Genomic DNA, 26,656 nt, shown 5'->3' on the forward strand with positions numbered 1-26,656 from the left:
TGATATTGTGTCTATGTGCACGACATTGTTTTTAACTTTTCTTTAGTATTATTTAAGATTTATATTAAAAACATAATTGAAAACAAAAACAAAAACAAAAACGCAAGGGATCCGCTCTAAAAAACCGAAAAGAAGAAAGAAGAGAAGGAAGATGGAGATGTTAGCAGATTCCGAAAGTTCAGATAGATATATTACTACAGCCTTATTAGAGGCAGATAGTCATGGAGAAGAAGGAACACAAAGAAACAGGCGGTCATGGAAGAAAGTGTACTTGGACGTGGACGAGGCAAAAAAACAGGTTTTGTATATTTTCGATCGTTTCCCCAGTTTTTTCTTTTTTTCTTTTTCTCTGGTTGATAGAATAATGCACACACACAATCACATGCATGTAATAATGTAGCGCATATATTGAACAAACATATCATGTATGGTTTTGATTTTTTTTTTCAATAATTTTTTTCTTTTGGGTAAATTAGGGTAGGATCTAATCTATTCATAATCCTAAAAACAGTTCATGGATTGTTATTTTATTTTAGAGTTAGGAACTTTGCCAAACAGTAAGGATAAAGTAGTGGACTAAATTCATATGCAGAGAGGGGATTCAAACTTGAAAGTTTATGATTGAAATACATACCGAAATATTTGACCAATAGAAGAAATACATACCCAAAAAGTGTCCATGATTGAATTCTTGATCAGAAAACAAAAGTCTCTTGTTGGTTGTACTCTACTTAATTTAATTATGATAGTGCAATGGTTCACACTATATATATATGTTTATCATCTGCCATATGAATTCCTCGGACCTCTTTGTCATTGAGTTTTTATTTTTAAAAAAATTGGTACTATTTTTATCTTCTTAGTTTATTGTTCATTTGTATTTATTTATAAGTTCATAGTTTTTTTTGGTCAAAATTTCTAAGTTAATTTTTTACACTCTCTATTATTCGTCTTCTAGGTTGCGGAGAAAATGATCGTTGAAGGTGAGAGATTCGACCTTTCTTTGGTGTTATTACTTTGTTTATTGTTAATTTTTCTTTTCTACCATTTTCTCGCAAATCAAATCTATTAGGCCTATCCATTTACTAAGTTAAGTTTTTGATTGGATATTAAGAACAAAATTTGCACAAAAATTGGATTTTTAAGACATTACTAATGCACCCATATTATAGCTAGGCAGATGGGCTTGGAGAAGAAGGATCGAAAAGAAGGTGGTGGAACAAACTGTTAGACGTTGAGGAGGCCAAAATACAGATCTTCTTTTCATTGCCCACAATTCTCACCAATGTGTTCTTCTCCTTGATCCCATTGGTCTCAGTCATGTTTGCTGGCCACCTTGGTGAGCTTCAGTTGGCTGGTGCAACTCTGGCCAATTCATGGGCCAACGTTACCGGTTTTGCATTCGTGGTAATTTCTCAGTCACATTGGAAAATGTTCTCTTGTCAGACAGTTTGTAATATTGTATCTTTTGATAACGTGACATAAAATCAAATAACATTATTGTATCTCTTGTCTATCGTTTATCTGTTTAGGTTGGGTTAAGTGGAGCTCTTGAGACACTTTGTGGGCAAGGCTTTGGTGCAAAGTTGTATAGAATGTTGGGGATTTATCTACAAGCTTCTTGCATCGTATCTTTCCTCTTCTGTTTCATCATATCTATAATCTGGTTCTATACGGAGCCCATACTAATTTTACTCCATCAAGATCCTCAAATTTCAAAATGTGCCGCTGTTTTTTTGAAATTTCTGTTCCCCGGACTATTTGCATATGGATTCCTCCAAAACATCTTGAGATTTCATCAGACACAATCTGTATATGTCATGCCAATGGTCTTCTCAGGGATTGCCATTGTTATTCATATTTGCATTACTTATGTTTTGGTACATTGGACGACTCTTGGTTTCAAGGGAGCTCCACTTGCAGCCTCAATTTCTCTATGGATATCTGTTCTTATGCTGGCCTTCAATGTTAATTATACAAAGAGTTTTGAGCGTACATGGGAAGGATTTTCAATAGAATCGTTCAATCATATCCTCACTGGCTTAAAACTTGCCCTCCCCTCTGCAACAATGGAATGGTAAGTGTACAATCCTTAAAATAAATTTATTACTTTCATCTCAAGTAACGTTCTCTTGCCAAATATCTAACATGTTATCTTGCCAAATATCTAACATGTTATCTATATATATGTAGCTAAATACACATGTACATTGAGACAAACTTCTACATGATCAATATATATATATATATTGGATTAATAGTATGACAACATAAAGCACACTTTGTGACATCGGAATATTTATCCTCTATCTTTATATTTAATGTTCATGAAGCCATCATTTTAGTAATTTATTTGTGTTTCTAGTTTGGAGGAATGGGCTTTTGAGATTCTTGTGTTCATGGGAGGACTGATGCCAAACTCAGCAAAAACCACTTCACTACTTGCAATCTGGTAAGCTTCGATATATTTCTCCTTAGAATTAGTCATCTTCTAAAACATGTTCATTCTGCCTTACTCAAGCAACATCTGTTCAACTATATCTGCAGTGTGAATACACAAGAAATTGGTTACATGGTTACATATGGCCTCAGTGCTGCAGCCAGGTTAGTAGATCGAAAACTCCCAGCAAGTTTGAATTCCTTCAAGTTCTTCATTATATGCTTTCTATATTAATTTCATACATTGAAACAAAACATGCATATTGTGGCAGCACAAGAGTGTCGAATGAATTAGGAGCAGGCAATCCAGGCAGAGCTAAGAATGCAATGGGTGTGACTCTTAAGCTCTCTGTGCTTCTTTCTTTCGCTATTATTCTGGCTCTTGTGTTTGGTCACAATGTTTGGGCTGGCTTCTTCATTGACAGCAATGCAAGTTATGCAGTATTGAGAGAGGACTTTGCTTCAATGACACCATTGCTTGCAATTTCTATAATTGTTGATTCTGTTCAAGGAGTCTTTTCAGGTTGAGATCACTCACATTTCATCAAACTTTGTTCTTTTTTTTTTCTTGGTGCAGAATAATTTGATTATGGGGTTTTTCAGGTGTGGCTAGAGGATGTGGGTGGCAACACTTGGCTGTGTATGTAAATTTGGCAACATTCTATTTGATTGGTATGACAATTGCTGGTCTTCTTGGATTTAAGTTCAAACTATATGCCAAGGTGAGGCAGCCTTATACCTTCATTTGATTTGTTTTGTTAAATAGTTCAATGAATTCAGATTTTTGTTGTGCTTTATTTTGGTACAGGGCTTGTGGATTGGTATAATCTGCGGTCTCTCCTTTCAAGCAAGCACACTCTTGCTGATTACACTGCTCAAGAAATGGACTCAATCAGATTCATCTAAACATCCAGAGGAAGGAAGCCCAGTTTTGGTCTAGATAATTGTAATTGTTAAACTGCAGCAACATTGACCATTTGGGAAAACTTAGTTTATGCATTTATTCAGTTAATTTCATAATAAAATATGGATTAGTACAGTTGACATAGTTGAATACCCATGTTCTGGAACTTCTCCCATCCCGTGTCAAACCTGAAAATAGGATGGTGTGAGATGTGTGGTTGCAGTGGATGAAATTGTTAAGATATAGATTAATAATAGAATGTGAAATTACGAACTCAACCAATATAAGCAAGAAATAAGAAAGAAATAAAAGAAAGAAAAATGCCCATCTCTCTCTAATAGGGGTGGGCCTATTGTATTGGTGGGCTCCACCTCTATTAGTTCAATAACGTGTTACATAATGTGAAAGAAAAAAACATATTTTATTTAATCTATGTGGTACTATATCATTGTACTTGTGGGCCTCACACTCATACTATGTCAACAAACTAATAGACTTTTGACAGAAGCCAACGTCAAATACACCAAATCATGTGCAAGGCTTACAAGAAGAGAACAATGTTACCAGACCAATTCCCAAAACTTAATGTATACAAAATATAGCAAGAATGTAGACACACATTACAAGCTACTAGAGTCTAGTGGTGTCAAACGGATTGGATCAGCCCGGGTATGGCACGAGCTTGGTCCGGCCCTTTAGACACCTCTACAAGCTACAAATCATCAAGATAATCTTCTCCACACTTAACTCTCTCTCTCGATCTCACTCCTGTGTGTATTTATCTCTCACTCTCACTTTGCTTTGAATGGAACGCGGGAGATTCAAATGAAAATAAAACGCGGGACAAACTTGTGCGTCATCGTCTAAAACCAAGTACCAACACAAACTCAACAAACTGCAAAAGCTGATGGAGAAGTATTCGAAGCAGAACCTTCAAAGCCACGACTTCTCAGTTACTGATTCTTCAATTTTCCAAGTCTGTGAAAGATTTGATTTTCATTATTTTATTTTAGTCATGACATGGCCTCCAGATCCGAGAAACTGTTTCACAAGGTACCAGCCTGTACTGAATTCCAAATCGTTGTTCGATGATTTGGGTATCGATGAAATCGAAAGGGAAGAAAAAGAAGAAAATTCAGGTGGGTTCAGGGGAAATGGAAATAAAGATGAAGCTTTTGTTCATAACAAGCACAACTCAAATGGTGTTGTCGAATCTGGCAGCTCTTCTGGAAATGAGCATGAAAACCACTCACTGTCAAAGGATTTCATAATTTCTGGATACAATATTTATGGTTTTGAATTGGATTTTAAGATTGTAAATTAAAAGTAGAAATAAGAAATATTGTATTAAGGGGTAAAAAATGTCCCACATTGAAGCATTTAACGCAATTTAGCTGATCAGCTGATTAGGCTGATTAAGTTAATTATACTCATAATAACCAGGCTATCATTTGAGTTTATTTCCAAGTTTTACACATTCAGTCTTGCGTAAATTCCTCCAAGAAGGAGAAGAATAACATATCAGAAAATGATTTTCCTCATATGTTCTAACATTTCATTCGTCCCTCTATGAATTAAAATGTAGGGGTTTCAGAATTTATTTCTCCATGTGTTAGAGAGAGTTCTTTGGATTGAACATTATGTATTGATGCCACTTCAGTCTTCTAATATAATGGCTACTAAATTAACACATGATATATTAGTCTCTATATTTGTCTTATTCTAAAGAATCCAAATACCACACCAGTGAGGTAAAGACTTATAACCCATATATGTATTTGGAGATAGAAGGTTTGGTTAAGGTGCACTTTAAAATTCAGGTTACCAAATCAAATTGGGAAAAAAATGGTCCCAACTTCCCATATATGTATAAGGTAATTAAGTTTCCTATGCATGCCACAACTGGAGGGTAAGACTTCTTCTTCTTCTTCCCTGTAATCTTCTTTACAAAATTTCTTCTCTCCTAAAGACCTTATTTTCCTCTGGTGAAAATGAAGTTGTTGGATGTGGAGGAGGCCAAGAAGCAGGTCTTGTTTTCACTGCCAACAACTCTCACTAATGTGATGTTTTACTTCATCACTTTGGTGTCTCTGATGTTTGCTGGCCACCTTGGTCAACTTCAACTAGCTGCTGCAAACCTAGCCATGTCATGGGCTAGTGCCACCGGCCTTGCTATTGTGGTAATAATATTACTCATTAATTTCTCCAGACAAATATATTAGCAATTTTCCATTGCCAATTAGTTTAAGGGTAATTTTACATTTGACCATAATTTAATTTCTTGGATTATGTATTGAAGAATTCACTCACTCTCTCTTTTTTTTTTTTTTGGTTTAGATTGGCTTAAGTGGAGCGCTTGAGACCCTTTGTGGGCAAGCCTTTGGTGCCAGGGAGTATGGCATGTTAGGGAAGTACCTGCAAGCCTCATGCCTGATATCCTTGCTAGCTTCCTTGCTTATTTCCCCACTTTGGTTATTTTCGGAGCCAGTTTTGATTTCGTTGTTGCACCAAGACGCAGAGGCCTCAAAACTCTCTGCGGTCTTTATGAAGTTGTTCATTCCTGGATTGGTTGCATTTGGCATCCTCCAGAACGTTTTGAGATTTCTTCAAACCCAGTCTGCTGTTGTCGTCCCTTTTATATTCTCCTTCATCAGCCTCGGCCTCCACATAGGCCTCACCTATTATCTTGTCTACTTCACTCCTCTGGGCTTCAGAGGTGTTCCACTTGCAGCATCCATTTCCCTCTGCTTATCTCTTCTTATGTTCGTCGTCTACATTCTTCGTTCGAAGAAATTCGAGTTTACATGGGAAGGTTTCTCCCTGGCATCATTCAGTCATGTCCCTACGGTTTTAAGGCTTGGCCTCCCTGGTGCCGCAGTGGAATGGTAAGTGTCCTCCAAAATGTTCATTATTTAAAGTAGGTTGCTTTTGGTATATCTTTTGTTATTTATATAAATCGATCCAGCTTGGAAGACTGGACCTTTGAGGTTTTAGTCTTCATGGCAGGAGCATTTCCACATCCAACACAGAGCACGTCCCTACTTGGGATATGGTAAGTTTTATTTATTTATATATACAAATAATTAAATTGTTATTTCCCGTTTGGACACTCTTTGTTTTATTTATTTATTTATTTTGATGCATATTAATCATAGTGTCAATGTGGAGTTAATTGGTTATATGGTGTCATACGGCCTCAGTGCTGCTGTCAGGTTGGTGAAATAATAATAACACTCTGTTTATTTTTCAAGTAATTTTGTCAATTCAATTGACCAAGTTCTTTTATATAATTTTGATTAATTGTTTACATAAAATAATAATATTGTGGCAGCACGAGAGTTTCAAACGAACTGGGAGCAGGCAATCCAGAGAAAGCTAAGAGTGCCATGACTGTGGCTCTGAAGTTCTCTGGCTTTCTTGCTTTCCTTCTTGGTCTAGCACTGGCAATTGGCCACAACTTCTGGGCTGGCTTATTCGGCGGCACACCAGAAATAGTAAAAGCCTTTGCATCCATGACACCTTTGGTTGCGGTCTCTGTGATCCTTGAACCTCTACAAGGTGTTGTTTTAGGTATAAAAAAACTTTGGTTCCATTTTTCCTGTTTTCTTTTTCATGGGGTGCTTGCAAGTTGCATGAGAAATGATTTGGGGTTGGGGTTTTTTCTCTCAGGTGTGGCAACAGGATGCGGGTGGCAAAAGTTGGTCTGCTATGTTAATCTGGCCACATATTTGGTTGGCATGGCTATTTCGGGCCTTCTTGGGCTCACGACCAAATTACATGCCAAGGTGAGAGAGAGACATTTGTGTTGTTTATATGCTGAGCTAGTTGATTGGTATTATATAATTTTGAAGTTTGTGCTTAATTCAATCTCTTATGATTTTTCAGGGCTTGTGGATTGGACTAATGTTTGGTATTTCTTGTCAAACGAGCATAATTTTAGTCACTCTACTGCTCAAGAATTGGGCTCCTTGATCCGATACCGCCTGAACCTGCCTCCATGTCTTAGTGTGTTTTTGTTACAATCTTTTCTTTGGGCCTCTGGCCTGCCATTGTTCCAACAGAGAAAAAGGGCAAAAGTTCAATCTTGGTCTTTCGTCGCCAGTTTTAATTTTATCAATTTTATTCTTTATGAGAAAAAGTCAAATCCTCCAACATTTGCCAACACTGTACTATGCCTTAATTTCGTCAAAGCTTCCTTCACATCCACAAAGCTCAAGCTTTATCAATCTAGTGCACCCCTGAACTAAAATGAGTAGATGACCTTGTGAATAAATTTCAGCATGGTTCTGTTGTGTGTGTGTGTCTTTTTTTGGGTCAATCGGCTCACTTGAGAGCTTCGTAAGCAAACTAACATATTTTTTGATAGAATCCAACAGTAGGTACACAAATAATGTGTGGGGTTAACTTAAAGGATGATTTCAGACGATAACGCAAAAAAGAAAGATAAAGAATTATTTCTAATAATTTCATGAACCTTAGGACATTTTGTGATAAAAACTTCTAAAGAATAAAGTGACTTCAAAGATCTGTGGCGCTACGCAGAGCTCCTACATGCATTTATCATTTGATTCATTCTCATACATACTTCCAAATACGTTCATTCCAGTTAGTTGTTCAACAAATCTTACCAAAAACTTAATTGTTGGAATTGACTTCACAATTAGTAGGAAGTCGAGAAGTATGCATAGAACCGCTGGGATCCAAACATGACAGCCATAACCTCAGCCCGACCAAACTCACAAATGCTATTGCAAGTCAAAAATCTCACGTGTCTCAACAGTTTTTTTTTTTTTTTGTTGTTGTTGTTGCTAAGCCAATAATATCGATCGAAGCAGAGAATAACCAATTCCTTACAAAAATTCAATAAATGCTAGGCCATCCATATCTGAATAAGGTATGGTCAAGGTTTCAAATGTACCCCAATTTTTTTTAAAAACAAAAAAGTTAATGGAACTTTGAAACCTAATTATGAAATCATCTTGAAACGTATTATCGACCATATATTATCATCACTGCATTACTAGTAAGCCGCCTTCACCTATGTGGGCAGAGGTTCGAAATCCCCAGACACTTAATGAATATTTGTGTAAACCACCCTCTCCCAATTGTTTGTACTAAAAAAATGTATAGGTTTTTACAAATAAGCATTTTAGCATGACATATTATACAAAAACCCATGTAGAGCCTATTTAGAAAGAAAAACTCAAAACTAGTCACTTGTGTCATTTTCTAATTGGTTCTTTTACTTACTAGAATATGGAGATAGGTTATATAAGGTATGCATTTGTTGGCTCATGCAATTATGTGAGGTCCCCCCCATAGTGGTACTGAGCCTCATATGATTTTGTATGAGAAGAGAAAAAGCATACGCCTATGCAGCAAAGTACATCTATCATTGTTGTGGTAGTCATCTACAACACGAAAATGCTAGAACCGTGATAGATAATTGTGAATCACATGATGATCATTCTACATGTGGATAGTTCTTAATCGGTGATTGATATGAGTCTCACGATGGGTCTCATTTATGTCAACAGCTAACAAACGTTCACACATAAATAAATAATTGTCGACTAGAGTTGCTCTTTAGGTTCGGGATTTTGTACTTTATCAGCCATGAAAAGGACTTTGTTTCGGTCTTAGAAAAGTCTAAAACCAAGTAGTTTTTTACATAAACAAACTATCAACACCAAAAAGAAATCAGGAGATGATATGAACTTGTATATATATATATATATATGCACAGTGTGTGGAGCAGGAGGTATAGGAGGAGGAAAAACAAAGCTCAAAAACATCGCATCCCATAGAAAAAGAAGGTGAGGGATCGCATTCCACACAAAAAAAAAAAAAAAAGGGAGATGGAGATGTTAGCAAACACAGGTCATTCAGATAGAAATATTACTACACCCTTATTGGAGGCAGGTAGTCATGGAGAAGAAGGTACAAAAAGAAAGAGGTGGTCATGGAAGAAAGTGTACTTGGACCTGGTGGAGGCCGAAAAACAGGTATTGTTTTCGTTTACATTAATGTTCTGGTCATGTTATATTTACCAATTTATTTTTTCTTTGGTTTGATGAAACTGGAAAATCCAGATTCTAATTTAGCAGAATATTGGTGCATACACAGTCACATGGATGGAATAAGGCAGTGCATAAAATTACAAAAATATATAACGTATGATTGAAGTATGTACCAAACAATTTGACCAAGAAAAGAACAAATATACCATAAAAATGTCTATGATTGGAGTCTTGAAGATCAGAAAACAAAAGTCTTATTGTTGTACTCTATTTATAAAGTTTTTCAGACTATATTTGTACCATATTAATTTCTCCGAAATCTTTGTCATTGAGTCATTGACCGCCATTGACCCCTCCTCCCCCTCCCCACCTTCTTTATTTTTTTATTTTTTTCTCACAACTCAGCTGCTTAATTTACAAGTTCAATTTATACAATCTATTCTAGGTTGCGAAGAAGATGATTTCTGAAGGTGAGAAATTCAACCTTTCTTTTGTATTACTTTGTTTATGGTGAATTCTGCTTTTCTAGCTAGCATTTACTCAAAAATCAATTCTACCAATTGGGACTAGTTAGGTACATCTAGCTCAAAATTAAGTTCCGAAAATTCCAGTTATAACTCTTTCTGGTATAGATACTGTAAAAACTGGTCATCAGCTGTTTTTGTTTTTATTTTTATGAATACACTCAGAGGGGCAAAACTGAATTTTTTTGGAAAATGGTTTGAGTGCAGGGTGTGGTGAGATCAATTTCTTGGATGCATGCATTTCCCTATAACCAGATTACATATTGAGCTTGTCTATTTAGTAACATAAGTTTTCTGATCAGATGTACTATTTGCTTTTTTCTTCTTTTTAATTCTGGAAATTTGAAGTCCAAAACTTGCACGAATATTCCAATTTTAAGTCATTAGCTAGGCAGGTGGGCATGGAGAAGAAGGATCCAAAAGAAGGTGGTGGAACAACCTGTTAGACATTGAGGAGGCCAAAAAACAGGTCTTATTTTCGTTGCCAATAATTCCCACCAATGTGTTCTTTTCCTTGATCCCATTGGTCTCAGTCATGTTTGCTGGGCACCTTGGTGAGCGTCAGTTGGCTGGTGCAACCCTGGCCAACTCATGGGCCAATGTTACTGGTTTCGCACTCGTGGTAATTTCCCAGTCACATAAGAAAATGTTCGGTTATCAGACAGTTTGTAACATGATATCTTTAATAAAGTGAAATAAAATCTAATAAGATCATTGATGGCCTTTTCTTTTAATTTTTTTCTTGTCTGTTATTTTTTGGTTTAGGTTGGCTTGAGTGGAGCTCTTGAGACATTTTGTGGACAATGCTTTGGTGCAAAGTCGTACAGAATGTTGGGGATTTATCTACAAGCCTCTTGCATCATATCCTTCCTGTTATGTTCCATCATATCCATAATCTGGTTCTATACAGAGCCCTTACTGATTTTACTCCATCAAGATCCTCAAATTTCAAAAACTGCAGCTCTCTTTTTGAAACATCTGATCCCTGGATTATTTGCATATGGATTCCTGCAAAACATCTTGAGATTTCTTCAGACACAATCTGTATATGTCATGCCAATGGTCTTCTCAGTGATTGCTATTGTTTTTCACATTGGCATCACATATGGTTTGGTACATTGGACAGCTCTTGGGTTCTTGGGAGCTCCACTTGCAGCCTCAGTTTCTCTATGGTTATCTGTTCTTATGTTGGCCTTCAATGTCAGTTGTACAAAGAGTTTTGCGCGTACGTGGGAAGGATTTTCATTTGAATGTTTCGATTATATCCTCACTGGCTTAAAACTGGCCCTCCCCTCTGCAACAATGGAATGGTAAGTGGACATCCTTCAAGCTCTTATTACTTTTATCCCGAATAATGTTCTCTTGTCATACATACATGAGATGAATAGTCTGATAGCATAACAGCCAGACTCTGTGACACAAGAACACTTTATCTTTTATAGATCTTTATTGTCAATGTTTAAGTCCAGCAATTTTTTTCTTTATTTTTTGGCTTTCTAGTTTGGAGGAATGGGCTTTTGAGATTCTAGTGCTCTTAGGTGGATTAATGCCAAACTCTGCAAAAACAAGTTCACTACTTGCAATGTGGTGAGCTGCTTTAATAAATTTCTCCTTAGTTTTTCTGCTGTAACATGTTATTTCTGGTTACTAAAAGCAGCTTTTGCTCGATTATATCTGCAGTGTAAATACACAAGAAATTGGTTACAAAATTACGTATGGCCTCATAGCTGCTGCCAGGTTAGTAGACTAAAAGCTCCTATCTGTTTCTTCTCCTCCAAGTTCTCTATTAATTTCATACATTGAAATAAAGTATACTTATTGTGGCAGCACAAGGGTGTCAAATGAATTGGGAGCAGGCAATCCAGATAGGGCTAAGAATGCAATGGTTGTGACTCTTAAGCTCTCCGTGCTTCTTTCTTTTGCGATTATTCTGGCTCTTGTGTTTGGTCACAATATTTGGGCTGCCTTCTTCATTGATAGCAACGCAAGTAATGCAGTATTGAGACAGGACTTTGCTTCCATGACACCATTGCTTGCAATTTCAATAATTGTTGATTCTGTTCAAGGTGTCTCTTCAGGTAGATATCACTCACATTTCATCAACTTTGTTCGATCTTTTTTTTATTTTTTTTATATATTTTATTTTATAATATATATATATATATATATATAAATAAATTGGTGTACGTAAATTTGATTATGGGTTTTTTCAGGTGTGGCTAGAGGATGTGGGTGGCAACACTTGGCTGTATATGTAAATTTGGCAACATTCTATTTGATTGGTATGACAATTTCTGGTCTTCTTGGATTTAAGTTCAAACTATATGCCAAGGTGAGGCAGCCTTATACCTTCATTTGATTTGTTTTGTTAAATAGTTCAATGAATTCAGATTTTTTTTGTGATTTATTTTGGTACAGGGCTTGTGGATTGGTATAATCTGCGGTCTCTCCTTTCAAGCAAGCACACTCTTGCTGATTACACTGCTCAAGGAATGGCCTCGATCAGATTTGTCTAAAAATCCAGAGGAAGGAAGCCCAGTTTTGGTCTAGATAAATGTTAGGCAAAAGTAATTGTTAAATAACAAATCACCATTTGGGGAAAACTTAGTTTATGCATTCATCGAGAAATAAAACAAAATAAGAGAATCCATGAAGTAACATGGTTTGGCGATGTGTCTACGTTCATGAGATAGCACTATTAAATTCTTCGACTATATCAAACAATAAGTACAATAAAAGCAGTCCCGTTCTCCTGGACCCCTGTGGTCCAAGGAGTTTGGTCACCCACGCCGACCTTGATTTCAAATCTGGGTTGCACCATCATTCAAATCTGGGTTGCACCATCATTCAAATCTAGGATTTCAAATCATAAAAATTGAATCAAAGGTGGTGAAGAAGAACAAGAAGTCATAAAAATTGAATGAAATAACCTTATATGGATTTAAAATCAGTTTTATCTTCACGCTTAGATTAGATCCAAGAGTGGGTAATCACAAACTCATTGGACCACAGGGGTCAGAAGAAAGGAGAACGGGACTGACAACCAACAAAAGGACCATCTTACCACGACTTGATGTATATACACAAGAAAGTACAAGAATGGAGGCCACACGTTACAACCTACAAATCACCAAGATAATCCACACTTAACTCTCTCTCTCTCTCTCTCTCTCTCTCTCTCTCTCTCTCTTTAAAAACAAAAAACAAAAACAAAAAACTCTCTATCTTACTCTTTCTCACTCACTCGGGTTCTATGGTGCACCCTCGGATCATATAAGATTAGATTAAGAGGATTTCACTAATAAACCCTAGACTTCATTCTCCAATGCTCCAACCAATTAATGTTCTTATTGTATGTATAAATTTTCGAGAAGGACAAAACCTATTTGATATATAAGTCGAAAGGTCTATGTATCCATCAGCTCGGCGTTAACCAGAAAGGGCTCACTGACGAGATCAATTTGATAACAAATTTCGACAAGCTAACAGATTTTTTGATGGAACCCAACAGCAAGTACCAATTATATCTTCGCTAATTAGGCAATAATATTGATCGAGAAGCAGAGAATAACCAATATTCAAGACAGTAAATTCTATGCTAAGCCATCCATCTAAATAAGGTATGGTCAACTTTTGAAAATTTTCCCATTTTGCTTGAAACAAAAAGTTTTGATAATACTACGGGCACCAACTCTTATACCAACTTTTTGTTACCAACTAACGTGGCATATGACATAGCAATCCAAGTCATGTGCCACATCCTTCATTTTATTTGGTTAATTCGAATTAATTTATATAACTTTTGTATGTTTATATATCATCCATTGAACGTAGCCACGACCTAAGAACACCCTCAATTGCCGCTCTACAGCTCCTCCATAACCTCCTTCGTAGTACTGTCACCATCATCGCACAACTTTTGCGGAAAAATTTAGGAAAAACAAACTCCAGTCTTTTAAACACCATTAGATTTAACCTTACATGAAAAAAAATGAAAAAAAAAAAAAGATCCGATGCAATGGATATACTCATCTCTGTAATCCATAACATTAGTTTTTTTCCTTAATTTTTTTTGTTTTTAACAATGTCTCGAGCCATGACATATCTTCTCTGTATCTGTTGGAGTGCAAAGAAGAAAGAGCAATAATACAGATTCACCAACCCAAATAAACTTCATAATGAAGACATAATGAAACTAGTACGAAAAAGCAGATCTGAGTCTCATCAACTATGAAAACTCCAACAAGAAAGATAGAGGGCTTTGGACCCAACACACACATCTTCGTCGTTTCTAAATCCACAATATATGTGCTTCAACTTTGGGACCATTGTTGTCCTTTTTGCAGTCACCCAACCCACCGCTAGTACCAAGCGCGCTTGGTACTGGCGGTGGGTTGTGTGACTGCAAAAAGGACAACAATGGTCCCAAAGTTGAAGCATTTATTTTTTTAAAGTTAAGAACTTAACCCTTAGGTAATCAAATAGATGATGTGGTAAATGACATGGATTGCCATGTCATATGCTACATCAGTTGGTATAAAAGTAAAAAGTTGGTGCCTCTAGCATTACCGCAAAAAGTTTATATGCAGTGCAGCATTTTGAAACCTGATTATCTAATAATTATTTAAACGTATTAGTGACCATATATATATATATTATCATCACTGATCTGTAAACTATTGGTGACAGACTTTTGATCATTTAATAAAAAGTTCTTCAAGTTGAAAGTCTTCTGCTCCAGCATATTTTCTCGCTCTCTCATCAAAGGGAAAAAATTGAAACAGCCATAAAAATTCAAAGCCATCTTTTACTGATTAGGGTAAGAAAATCTCACATCGAAAATCCACACTCCTATAAAGGTATAAACAAAGCATTATGATGGTTTTGTAAGTGTGGTTAACAATGGAGAGTTTGGCTAATGGGCTTGGCTATAGGCACGGCTTTGGATTCGGCTTTCATGGATAATAATTATATTAATCAAAGACTTGGGCCTTGGGCCATCGGGCTCTTGGACTTTGGAGAAATTTGATTAAGACAACCAAAAAAAAGAGTAAAGCAACTAATTTTATATTTTTAAAATTAAAACAAAACAAAAAAACCTCTCCAAACAAAGTTTGTCGGCACAGGTTTATGTGGGCAAAATTTGTAGGATTAGCATAGTATAGCCGGGCGGCTATACTATTTAAAAAAAAAGGCAAAATGGGTATCGCCGGGCAGCTATACTTTTTATTTTAAAAAAAAAAAGAACCCGCTAGCGAATAGGCGCCGCGTGTCAAAAACTTACAGCCAGTCGGCTATACTGTCTTTTTTTTAAAATGAGGAAAAAACCGAGTATAGCCAATCGGCTATACCTTTTTTTTAAACTTTAACATTCCGAGTATAGCCGCACGGCTGTACTACATTATATTTCAATGTAAATAATTTACATTGTTTTAATATGTGAATTTTGTGTCTTATTGAAATTTTTGTAAAAGATACGTGTATTAAACGTGAAAAATATGGACGTGCCTGTATAAGACGAGTATTGTACATTTAATTTTTCAATAAACGTGAACTCGAGTCTTTAAGACGTTTGCAAAACACGGATGTATTATTGAAAAATACGTACGTACGTGTATAATACATTATTAAACGCAATAGTGCCAAAATATTTATACGGGTAATAACTCGGAAGAATTTTAATTAAGACAACCAAACGAAAATAAGTAATTTATTTTTTTGACATCCATTGAACTTCAAATACTTACTATTTATTAAGTCTTTTGCCAAATCAGTAACATATTTAAATATTCACTAAAGAAATATTAATTAAAACATAATTACTAATTAAAGTAATTCAAAAAGACTAAGATACTACTTAATTACATATATTAAATTAAACAAGTTGGCAAAAAAAAGAAGTAAAGAAACTAATTTTATATTTTCAAAATTAAAACAATACAAAAAAAACCTCTCCTGACGAAAGTTCGTTGGCACAGGTCTATGCTGGCGAAATTTGAAGGATTAGTAGAGTATAGCCGCCGGCTATACTATTTTTAAAAAACAATTAGGAAAAACAAGTATAGCCGGGCGTCTATACTATTTGAAAAAAAAAAAGGACCCACCTAGCGATTAGGCGCCACGTGTCAAAATAAGTATAGCCGCGCGTGCCTGTATAATACGAGTATTGTATGTTTGCTTTTAAAAAAAAGTGAACTTTACCAAGTCTTTAAGACGTTTGCAGAACACGAATGTATTATTGAAAAATACGTACGTACATATATAATACATTATTAAACATGAAAGTGCTAAAATCTTTATAAAAAAAATTATAAAAAAAAAAACCCTTCTAGTTGTAGTAGTTTATACTTTATAGATATTAATTTGCTAGCTTCGATATATATACTTTATAAATTTTAATTTTTAAATATATATATATATATAATTAACAAAAAGGGATCCGGCTAGCGTTATCGCCCAACTAGCGATTTGGTGCCCACATGTCAAAAACAGTATCGCCGCATGTCTAACTATTTTTTTATAATAAAAAAGCGTAGTATAGCCGCACGGCTATACTATTTATTGAAAAAGTGGACCCTTCTAGTTGGATTAGTTTATACTTTATGAATATTAATTTGCTAGTTTCGATATATATACTTTATAGATTTAAAAGTTTTAATATATATTGTTTTTATTCAATAATATGCAAAAAATTATGTGTATAATACGTGAATTTTGTGTGTATTATTGAAAATTTTGTAAATAACCAAGTGTATTAAACATGAAAAATACATATGTATATGTACAATATGAGTGTTAAACATGAAAATGCTAAATTCTTTATACAGGTAAGAACTTTGGAAAAGCAAAAACTCAAAAGGGTACAATCGAGACTCAGGTAATAACCTAATAGTAATGAATAATGCTCTAAACTATCGATAAACAAAAATCAGGGAAAAATAATTTTTTTTTAAAAAAAATCTCAGTATCTATGTTAAAAAAATTTTAAAAAATGACCCCAGTAAAGCCAACCGGCTATACGCTTTTTTTAATAAAAGAAAATCCCGAGTTTAGCCACGCGGCTATACTATTTATATATACAAAAAGAGGGACCCGCCTAGCGCCCAAATAGCGAATCGGTGGCCACGTGTCAAAAACAGTATAGCCGCTCGGCTATATTAATTTTTTAGAAAGAAAAAAAAAGGTCGCATAGAGGCGCGGCTATACTATTTAAGTATATTATATTTACAAGGGGTATAGCCGAGCGGCTATACTATTTATAGAAACATACTATTTATAGAAACATCTGATCCCTGGATATTATTTGCATATGGATTCCTGCAAAACATCTTGAGATTTCTTCAGACACAATCTGTACATGTCATGCCAATGGTCTTCTCAGTGATTGCCATTGTTTTTCATATTGGCATCACATATGGTTTGGTACATTGGACAGCTCTTGGTTTCTTGGGAGCTCCACTTGCAGCCTCAATTTCTCCATGGTTATCTGTTCTTATGTTGGCCTGCCATGTCAGTTGTACAAATAGTTTTGAGCGTACTTGGGAAGGATTTTCATTCGAATCTTTCGATTATATCCTCACTGGCTTAAAACTGGCCCTCCCTCTGCAACAATGGAATGGTAAGTGGACATCCTTCAAACTTTTATTACTTTGATCCCGAATAATGTTCTCTTGTCATACATACATGAGATGAATAGTCTGACAGCATAGCAGCCAGACTCTGTGACACAAGAACATTTTATCTTTTATAGATCTTTATTGTCAATGTTTAAGTCCAGCAATTTTGGCTTTCTAGTTTGGAGGAATGGGCTTTTGAGATTCTAGTGCTCTTAGGTGGATTGATGCCAAACTCTGCAAAAACAATTTCACTACTTGCAATGTGGTAAGCTGCTTTAATATATTTCTCCTTAGTTTTTCTCGTTACTAAAAACGGCTTTTGCTCAATTATATCTGCGGTGTAAATACACAAGAAATTGGTTACAAAATTACATATGGCCTCATTGCTGCTGCCAGGTTAGTAGACTAAAAGCTCCTAGCTGTTTCTTCGACTCCAAGTTTTCTATTAATTTCATACATTGAAATAAATTATACTTATTGTGGCAGCCCAAGGGTGTCAAATGAATTGGGAGCAGAGCAGGCAATCCAGATAGAGCTAAGAATTCAATGGTTGTGACTCTTAAGCTCTTTGTGTTTCTTTCTTTCACGATTATTCTGGCTCTTGTGTTTGGTCACAATATTTGGGCTGCCTTCTTCATTTTCAGCAATGCAAGTTATGCAGTATTGAGAGAGGATTTTGCTTCAATGACACCATTGCTTGCAATTTCTATAATTGTTGATTCTGTTCAAGGTGTCTTTTCAGGTTGAGATCACTCACATTTCATCAACTTTGTTCTTTTTTTTTTTCTTTCCTTTTTTTCTGTTTTTTCTTGGTGCACAATAATTTGATTATGGGTTTTTTCAGGTTTGGCTAGAGGATGTGGGTGGCAACACTTGGCTGCGTATGTAAATTTGGCTACTTGTTATTTGATTGGTATGACAATTGCTGGTCTTCTTGGATTTAAGTTGAAACTTTAGCCAAGGCAAGTAACTTCATTTGATTTGTTTTGGTCCAGGGCTTGTGGATTGGTATAATCTGTTGTCTCCCCTGTCAAGCAAGCACACTTTTGTTGATTACACTGCTCAAGAAATGGACTCAATCAGATTTATCTAAAAATCCAGAGGAGGAAAACCCAGTTTTGGTCTAGATAAATGTCAAGCAAAAGTAATCCTTTTACTGTACAACATAGACCATCTAAGAAAACTTAGTTTATGCATTTATATCCAGGTAATTTTATAATAAAACATGGATTAGTATTAATCTTCCCAAAGGAAGGAATGCAACGATTGAAATCTGCTAATCAATCAAATTTCACACATCTAAATCTTACATCTAAAACCACCCATATCAGTCAGATATTGTTTCTCTCCAACAACTACCATACATAAATCTGAACAATTCCTAAGTGGCTTCCCACAATAAGTCCTGAAATTTACTGATCATTGCAATTAGGCTCTGATGTCAACTACAGCCATAATATTCGACATTGGAGGCATCCAGTGAAACATTCCTGTTTCCTCTGAAAATATGTATTTTCATTCCATCGCTCTTCGCGTTGAAAAGCTCAAAAACCAGTGTGTCCCCAAGTGAAATGTTGTTTGCATGAAAACATTTTGACAACCCTTTTGTCATGAACAAACGACCACCGCGATGTTCCTTTCCATCGAGCCTTAGTTTAACATCCCATGATATCCCATTTGGATCTTCAACCTTTACACTCTTCTTTCTAATGAGACCTTTAGCTACAGCCAGCGCCTTTGGGATATTCTGCAAATATGAACAAGAAAGAAAATGCTCAGATACTTGAATTGGACATTTTTGAGTCCATGAAAAGGTTTTCTGAATATTTCTTTTACTATTTTTCCAATCAATAACCGAATTGGATTATAAATTTGGGTGAAGAAAGTACTCACTAGGCGATAGTGGTTCTTCGTCATAGCTCCAATGAAGCATGGATGCTTCGATCTGAACACAACATGTGCATTTGATATTTCTTTCCCACCATCAGTTGCAATCCTCTTTCCAGACTTGCCTATACAATTCCAAAGACATGATATAAAAAAGAACCTATATAGGTCATACAAAACTCCCCAAACTTTAAAGAAGTAAAATAGTATACAACTTACACTTCCTTATGTTCGATATACAAGCATCTTCTTCACTCTCTTCGTCGGGTTCTTTAGTTTCAAGCTCAATGATCTCCTTCTCTACTCGAGCTTGATTTCCCCTTCTCTTCTTGGCTGGTTCTAACTCCTTCTCAGTGCCAATTGGATCATACATTGTGACATCAAACTTGGACTTGCCATCATAATCAAAAACCAAAAAATTTGCAATTTCCAAAGAATGGTCCTTCACAAAACCCTGCCAACCGTTATGGAAGACAAATCGATCCCCTCTCAGCTCCAAACCCACTGTCCAACATTCTCCACTAGGACCTCTAAAAGTACATGTTGGAGGCAATCGTCCATTGACATAGTTCATAAATTCGGGTGGTATACTCTACAAAATTCAATAACATAATATTCACAAGACATACACAATTGAGATAGGTAGGAAATTGATGCCTAATTGTATGTAAAATAGAAGCCATAAAATGTGTGAGTTTGACGAGTCTGTAAATTGTGCTACTGGTCATTGAGCCGCAGAGGTAAGGTGAAGCAGCAAATGTTTCTTTGTGTTCTAACTTCCTAATATTTCCTCACCCACACCACAATCAGTTAAACAATCCATGATATTGCAGTCATTTTAAAGCAAAAGGAACAGAGAAAAAATAAACAGGAAATGGAAGAAACAAAGAAACAAAAAAGCCAATCCATGATATTTCAGTCGTTTTAAAAAACCAAAAAGAAGAGAGAAAAAAGAAACAGATATGGAAGAAAGAAAGAAAAAATTAAGTCAAGCCATGATATTGCAGTCTTTCAAAAAGCAAAAAGAACAGAGACAAAAGAAACAGAAATGGAAGAAAGCAAAAAAAGAAAAGAAAAGGCAAGCCATAATGATATAGCAGTCCATTTAAAAACCAAAAAGAAGAGAGAGAGAAAAACAGAAATGAAAGAAAGAAATTTAAAAAAAACACACACAAATCCTGTTATGAACCTAGAAGATGAGTAACTTTCAGTTGAATTAGTCAGTTAGTTTCATTTAACTAGAGGGTTTCATCTCTAAATCCCAAAAAACTCTGTTTTTACATAACAAAACTCTTTTTGGCAAACCAACAAAAACACAGGGAAACGGGACTGATCGATCGATCAACATAATTTTCACAACAATCTACTTGATATATCTCATCATCAGGAACAGAGATGTTACCAAACAGTGAGAGAAGTCGCCAACCAGGGCCTTGAAAAATGATGGTATCTTTGGTGAAGGCTTAGTTGCTTTTCTACCCATCTGGATGATCAGCTGGAATTTTACGAAGATGAAGATGAAGATTAGTTTCAGTTTCCAACCGAGGGAGCTCTCAGGAACCGCTTTTTCTGATTCTTCAAATGTGGTGACGACAGCTCTTTGGTTTGGGAGATTTTAAGGAGAAGAGGATCAAATGTTCTGTATTAGATTTTGCGCACGTAAGCTCTGTTCGGACTTTTTCTTTGTTTATTTCCGGCTGGATTTGGAAAGTACGTTCATTGGGCACGTGCATGGCAGCATGGGAAAGTGAACTTCAGACCCAGAAAAAGAAAAAGAAACAAAAAAGAGCAAATAATTTCCGGTGTTCATGGTTAAAGTAGGATACTGTATACGAATAAAGGTTTTTAATGTATAGTATTTGTATTCACTAACATGTGAAAAATACGTGAATTTTACTTGTATTATTTAACTTTTTGTAAAGAAAACATGAAGAAATAATACATAAGTACATGTATAATAATTATAAAGAACGTGTATTTTACTGTATATTTAAAAAGCATATGCCTAAAAAATATTATTTTTGAAAAATATATAAGTACGCCGCACATACACTACGATACGCGAATCTACTAACTATGCTAGTTGTTTGTTTACCTTTTTTAGTTTCTTATATTTGAATCATAATGAAGTTCATCAACTAGAGAGACCTCTTATTCGATCCAATTTATTGACTTCACCTATGAATTTAGGTGAAGTGAATATATTTGGTACCAACAAATAATTTCAATATCCATTAATAACTTTTCACTTTCTTCCAAATCCAAACATTTGAAATCAAAGATTCAAAATTGAGTTGCATGTGCACTCTTTGAATGAAAAGACATCATATACTCAATATAGGGTTCACATATCCAATGGAGCTTCCCCATACTCTTGCCTTAAATGTATATTTGATGGAAACCAAGTAATTGAGAAGCCCAGTTGCTAGCTGTGTGTTGGTGTCAGGCAAGTTTCATTTTCTCTTTTCGTACATTGCTTGGTAAAAGTGATTTGCTCAAAAATGGAGAAGGAGATTGAGATCAACATCAACCATAATTACCAGCATGGGATTCTTTTACCTTCTCGATCGTCTCCTCAATCAATTGCTCCACTCATCACCTCATGAATGCCTTCATCATGTTAAAATATATCATCTATGGTCTAGCTTTTGTGGCTGTAATTGTGAAGCAATATATATGCACCCATTTGGAAAAAGATAATTTAACATACATAGCTGCATCTGCTTTCACAAAGTATATATGAACTTTGATTATACATGGCTGCCTCTCTCTCTCTCTCTCTCTCTCTCTCTCTCTCTCTCTCTCTCTCTTACTAAATTCTTATGAGACACTGACTCTTGGGTACTTGTTTGTTTTATATAATTTGGACGTCCTGGCATTGGGCTCTTCTTTTTGGGCATTTTACCTCAGCAAATCTTGTGCACAGATTGCATTAGGCCTCTCTTGCTTTGCTTTAATCTTTTTTTCCTTCTGTTTTATTTTTTTCCTGTGTCAGACCTCTCTTGCTATTCATGAATGAAGCTTTTCAGACCCAAAACAAATGTGAAAACCAGTATGTTTATCTGAGATTATTGTCCATCTTAACCTTTCAATCAATTCTAATGTTGATAGACTTTCTTTTTCATAACCAAACAAAGGTGCATACAACTTTAATCATGGGAGCCAAATACATGCTATCCAACAGAACATTAGACAATGAAGTAAACTGTACTATAGGTTTAATGTTTGACTCTACTGGAGGCATCAAGCACAACAGAACGCATATTTCCTCCTGCTCCAGTTCTGAAAATATGAACCTCCATTTCATTCCTCTTAACAAGCTCGAAAACGATTGTATCCCCGAGTAAAATGTTGTTCGCTTGCCAACATGCTACCAACCCTTGTGTCATGAGCAAACGACCACCATGATGCTCCTTTTCGTCGAGCCTAAGCTTAACGTTCCATGATCTCCCATTTGGATCTTTAAGCATCACCCTCTCCTTTCCAATGAGGCCTTCAGCTACAGCTAGTTCCTTTGGGATGTTCTGCAATATGGAACATCATTAGAGGGAAAGAAAATGCTCATTCGATTGAACCCTTCAAAGATCTCTTTTACTAACTTCCAATCACAAATAGGGATAATGTTGATTAAACATAATTGGCATAGAATGACAAAAGTACTACTCACCATGCGGTATTGATTCTTGCCTAGAATTCCTATGAAGCATGGATGCTCTGATCTGAACACTATGGATCCAGTTGATGTTTCTTCCACAGCAGCAGCAGTTGCGGGTCTCTTTCCAGGCCTAACAGTAACAGAGTTGCCTATACTTCTCCTCTTGTCACAGCCCATTGGATGACAGATTGTAACATCAAACTTTGAGCCACCTTGATGATCAAACACCATAAAGTATCCAACTGTTAAGGAATGATCCGTCACGAAACGCTGCCAACCCTCACAGAAGTAAAACCCATCCTCCCTCTCTTCCAAACCCACTGTCCACCATTTTCCAGTAGGGCCTCTAAGGGCACATTTACAGTGAGATGGTCCATTGTAATGCACCATCAAGGCAGGTGGTAGACACTGCAAAGTTTACAAGCTTCTTTACTGACCATATATTTTCAATACACAGAGTGCAAATTGTATGACATCGAAGTACTAAATACTAATACATGAAAGACCAAAAATAAAAAATAAAGTCAGAGAGGGCTGGCATATATAGGATGTTACCAGCTGTCGAGGGAAGTCATCACTCTGTAAGACCTTGAAAAATGATGGTAGTTTTGGCTTCCTCGCCATTTGACCGGAAAAGGCTTCCTGAGAGAGAGAGAGAGAGAGAGAGAGAGAGAGAGAGGTGAGAAGAAGCTATTTCCTAGTTTTGGATTGCTTTAGCTTTAGCATATGTACGAGGCCTGCTGCACCCACACGCAATGTCACCCAAAATTTCAGCCTGCTTCCCTGACTTCACCCGTATGTGACCCAAACAAAGGTGTCTTTTAAATAAATTTATTTAAGGTATTCTACAACGAAACGAAAACTAGGGGTGGGCACAGTCTGGTTTGATCCGGTTTCACCCTCAAACCACAGCTGAACCAATTAAACTTTTACGGTCCGATTTGGTTCGGTTTAAGCTAAAATCAAAATGGAAACCGAACCAAACCAAACCATTCATATCCGGTTCGGTGCGGTTTGGTTCGGCCGGTTTAGGCATAAAAGAAAACATCATTTTCTCCATGTCACCGAACATGTTCATTCTCAAGTTCCCTAATATCAAACACATAAAACATTCACTAATCATACAACCCAAAGAGGTAAAGAAAAAACATACGAAAGAAAAGAAGCTGCAAGCAATAATAATTATTACAGAACATGATTCTCAAATAAATACAATCCTATTGTGCTTAATTATATAGTTATTACAAATCATGATTTAAAAAACAGTGATAATCCTTCCAAACAGCAGCCCCATCAGATTCAACACAACATTCTGCACATCAAAACAGTAAAATAGAACTTTTCCCCCTCTCTGCTGCTGATATTCTCATTCTGCACATAAAAACAACAATAATGGGTTTCATAAGAATATTGTATGACACAAGCTCTGTAATCGCATCCCACACACAGCAAATCCAACATGCTAAATCACCATATTTTTTACCAAAAAGCAACAGAGTGCTAAGTAAACTAATGGATTAAAACATAGAACTTCCATTCTTTTAATAGAAACATAGAACTTCCATTCAACTCTAGGAATGAAAATTGAAGCAAACCAACAACACATTACTAGTCTAGCAACAGAAACACAGAGCAGCTTACTCATTTTATCTCCTTGTGGAAGGTATATAGATGAATCTGAGCCCTACAATAACAAACCAACCCAAACTGAAGGCGAGTTACTGGATGAAGAGGTCCATTCTGATGCATTGAGAGAAATAATAAATGCATCCCTGAGATCTGCACCAAAGCACAAACATTGAACGCAGTTTCAAAATAAATACAGACATATATTTCATAAGTCTATTAAATCACCTTGAATTTCATAAGCTTGAGATCTTTGCTTTGCTTCTTTCCATGATATCACTTCTCCACAGTACTCAATAATAAATTGCTCTGCAAACATTGTACAGAGCAAATTAAAAAACTTACAGGAGATTAAATTCACTCAACATATGAACAAACTATAAATAAATGATCTATAGTTCAATCATAAACTTATAAAGCTTCAATGTTCTCAGTGGAGTCAAACAAAAGTGTTAAAGATAAATAACAGAACAAGATGCACTTGCCTAAAACACAGTAATATATGTATATAATCAAATCCAGTAAATAATAGAATAGCAGAGAATCCAAGTAATGAGATGTCAGTTTATAGTTGTTCCCAATAATGGTAAGCTATTACCTTCATATTCTCATTTGCTAAAAGACCCCACCCACGACCTTCCGTTCTAAACAGCGATGGCTGCAGAGAACTAGTACTCTGTTGCATTGGGAGCAAGTTGAATACAAACCCAGCTGATTATGACGATCCACCACCAGCAATATTCACATAATCAATCCTTGCAGAACCTGGTGGTCGATGATGGAACTTGGGTTTCGCAGAGATGGATTTCGCTGAGGGCGAATGGGTGGGTTTCGCCGAGTTTGTTGGCTTGAGTTAGCGTCGAGGGAGAGGGAGAGGGAGATGTAGTAGAGAGGCAGACAGAGAGGGAGAGGTAGCAGAGAGAGATGGAGAAATAATGAGAGGGAGTTGCGGCTAGGGTTAAGAGACGAAGGTAAAGTAATATATATGAATATATATAATTAATTAATTAAATTTTAAACGGTTCGGTTCGGATTAACACAATTTTTCAAATGTTAAAACTGCAGCTGAACCAAACCACTCCGGTTCGGTTCGGATTTTAAAATTGTTGACTTTTTTAAAGTCAAAACCAAACCAAACTGGAAAATACGGATTGATTCGGCCGGTTTGGCCGGATCGGCCGGATTGATGCCCACCCCTAACGAAAACTATATATATAAATTTTGAACTTTTAAATAATGCATGTGACCGGGGCAGTGAAGTGAGAGGTGGGTCAAAAGTGAAAGCAACTTTTTCATTTTGTTATTTTGTTAATTATTCGGCGGGTGGGCAGATAACAGACGGTGGACCCAAACAATACATATCGCTTTAATTTCTCTTTATCTGGAATATTACCACAAAACCTACCACCCTTTTTTTCTCTTTAATTTCTCTAATTTTGATTAACCCCATCTTCTTCCTTCATATATAAATACCCGGCCCTTTCCTCACTCTCAGACTTCATCCCGTGGGGCAGCCAAGAGATATTTCAAGAGAATCGCTTTAGCTTAGCTTGAGAGACTCAGTAAAATGGCAAACTTACAAAGTCATTGAAAAGGGCAGTTTCCTAGTTTTGGATTGCTTTACACAATTGATATTTCCCAAAACGAAGAACAAATTGAGGTAACCTTACCCCCAACAACGTCAATAATGCAAGCACCAGCATAGGATCCTTAGCTTCGAAGAACAACTTTATTTTTATTTTTTTAGGGTTTCAAATTTATCCTATTATTATTTTTCCTTCATATACTCAAACACTTGATTATTTTTGCTTGAAAACTTAGTTTTCTTATAGACATGTTGTATAGGAAAGGAAAACATAATGCATAATGAGTCGCGCCTAGTTTAGGCCCATTTCGTGCTGAGCCCGTATAGTATTAAAATTATGGTCGAACGGCCTAGCTCACGTATTATGTCAGGCTCGACATGACCATGCCATTGCTTGCAC

The 26,656-nt window shown here is 36.0% G+C and overlaps 5 protein-coding genes, 1 long non-coding RNA gene and 1 pseudogene across 6 annotated transcripts; 4 read left to right on the forward strand and 3 right to left on the reverse strand.

Moving 5' to 3' along the window:
- The first annotated feature begins 814 nt into the window (after positions 1–814).
- On the forward strand, positions 815–3,493 carry LOC110745443 (protein DETOXIFICATION 18-like). Its single transcript, XM_021945529.2, has 9 exons — positions 815–842; positions 959–983; positions 1,181–1,407; positions 1,533–2,077; positions 2,366–2,452; positions 2,548–2,604; positions 2,712–2,962; positions 3,043–3,161; positions 3,248–3,493. The coding sequence occupies exons 2-9, from the start codon at positions 971–973 to the stop codon at positions 3,377–3,379; spliced, it is 1,431 nt and encodes a 476-aa protein (XP_021801221.1). The 5' UTR covers positions 815–842; positions 959–970; the 3' UTR covers positions 3,380–3,493.
- An 865-nt stretch (positions 3,494–4,358) lies between these two features.
- Positions 4,359–7,315, forward strand: LOC110745431 (protein DETOXIFICATION 19-like). Its single transcript, XM_021945511.2, has 8 exons — positions 4,359–4,658; positions 5,341–5,523; positions 5,681–6,228; positions 6,309–6,395; positions 6,499–6,555; positions 6,675–6,913; positions 7,013–7,128; positions 7,229–7,315. The coding sequence occupies exons 1-8, from the start codon at positions 4,359–4,361 to the stop codon at positions 7,313–7,315; spliced, it is 1,617 nt and encodes a 538-aa protein (XP_021801203.2).
- Positions 7,316–8,967: 1,652 nt separating this feature from the next.
- On the forward strand, positions 8,968–12,558 carry LOC110745438 (protein DETOXIFICATION 18-like). The gene is made up of 9 exons (XM_021945521.2): positions 8,968–9,348; positions 9,809–9,833; positions 10,283–10,509; positions 10,653–11,197; positions 11,388–11,474; positions 11,568–11,624; positions 11,715–11,965; positions 12,101–12,219; positions 12,306–12,558. The coding sequence occupies exons 1-9, from the start codon at positions 9,202–9,204 to the stop codon at positions 12,435–12,437; spliced, it is 1,590 nt and encodes a 529-aa protein (XP_021801213.2). The 5' UTR covers positions 8,968–9,201; the 3' UTR covers positions 12,438–12,558.
- A 4,117-nt stretch (positions 12,559–16,675) lies between these two features.
- On the forward strand, positions 16,676–18,630 carry LOC110745429 (protein DETOXIFICATION 19-like; annotated as a pseudogene).
- A 139-nt stretch (positions 18,631–18,769) lies between these two features.
- LOC110745428 (B3 domain-containing protein REM16-like) lies at positions 18,770–21,154 on the reverse strand. Its single transcript, XM_021945510.2, has 4 exons — positions 20,793–21,154; positions 19,610–19,982; positions 19,397–19,515; positions 18,770–19,250 (listed from the first exon to the last, which is right to left on the reverse strand). The coding sequence occupies exons 1-4, from the start codon at positions 20,871–20,873 to the stop codon at positions 18,945–18,947; spliced, it is 879 nt and encodes a 292-aa protein (XP_021801202.1). The 5' UTR covers positions 20,874–21,154; the 3' UTR covers positions 18,770–18,944.
- Positions 21,155–22,484: 1,330 nt separating this feature from the next.
- On the reverse strand, positions 22,485–23,856 carry LOC110745440 (B3 domain-containing protein REM5-like). Its single transcript, XM_021945525.2, has 3 exons — positions 23,601–23,856; positions 23,058–23,453; positions 22,485–22,914 (listed from the first exon to the last, which is right to left on the reverse strand). The coding sequence occupies exons 1-3, from the start codon at positions 23,667–23,669 to the stop codon at positions 22,609–22,611; spliced, it is 771 nt and encodes a 256-aa protein (XP_021801217.1). The 5' UTR covers positions 23,670–23,856; the 3' UTR covers positions 22,485–22,608.
- A 282-nt stretch (positions 23,857–24,138) lies between these two features.
- Positions 24,139–25,618, reverse strand: LOC110745426 (uncharacterized). Its single transcript, XR_015835085.1, has 4 exons — positions 25,404–25,618; positions 24,900–24,980; positions 24,687–24,824; positions 24,139–24,416 (listed from the first exon to the last, which is right to left on the reverse strand). It is a non-coding gene; the product is annotated as an uncharacterized LOC110745426 (long non-coding RNA).
- Positions 25,619–26,656: the final 1,038 nt, after the last annotated feature.

This window comes from Prunus avium, chromosome 4 (assembly GCF_965620075.1).
Source record: "Prunus avium chromosome 4, drPruAviu1.hap1.1, whole genome shotgun sequence".
Lineage (NCBI taxonomy): Eukaryota > Viridiplantae > Streptophyta > Magnoliopsida > Rosales > Rosaceae > Prunus > Prunus avium.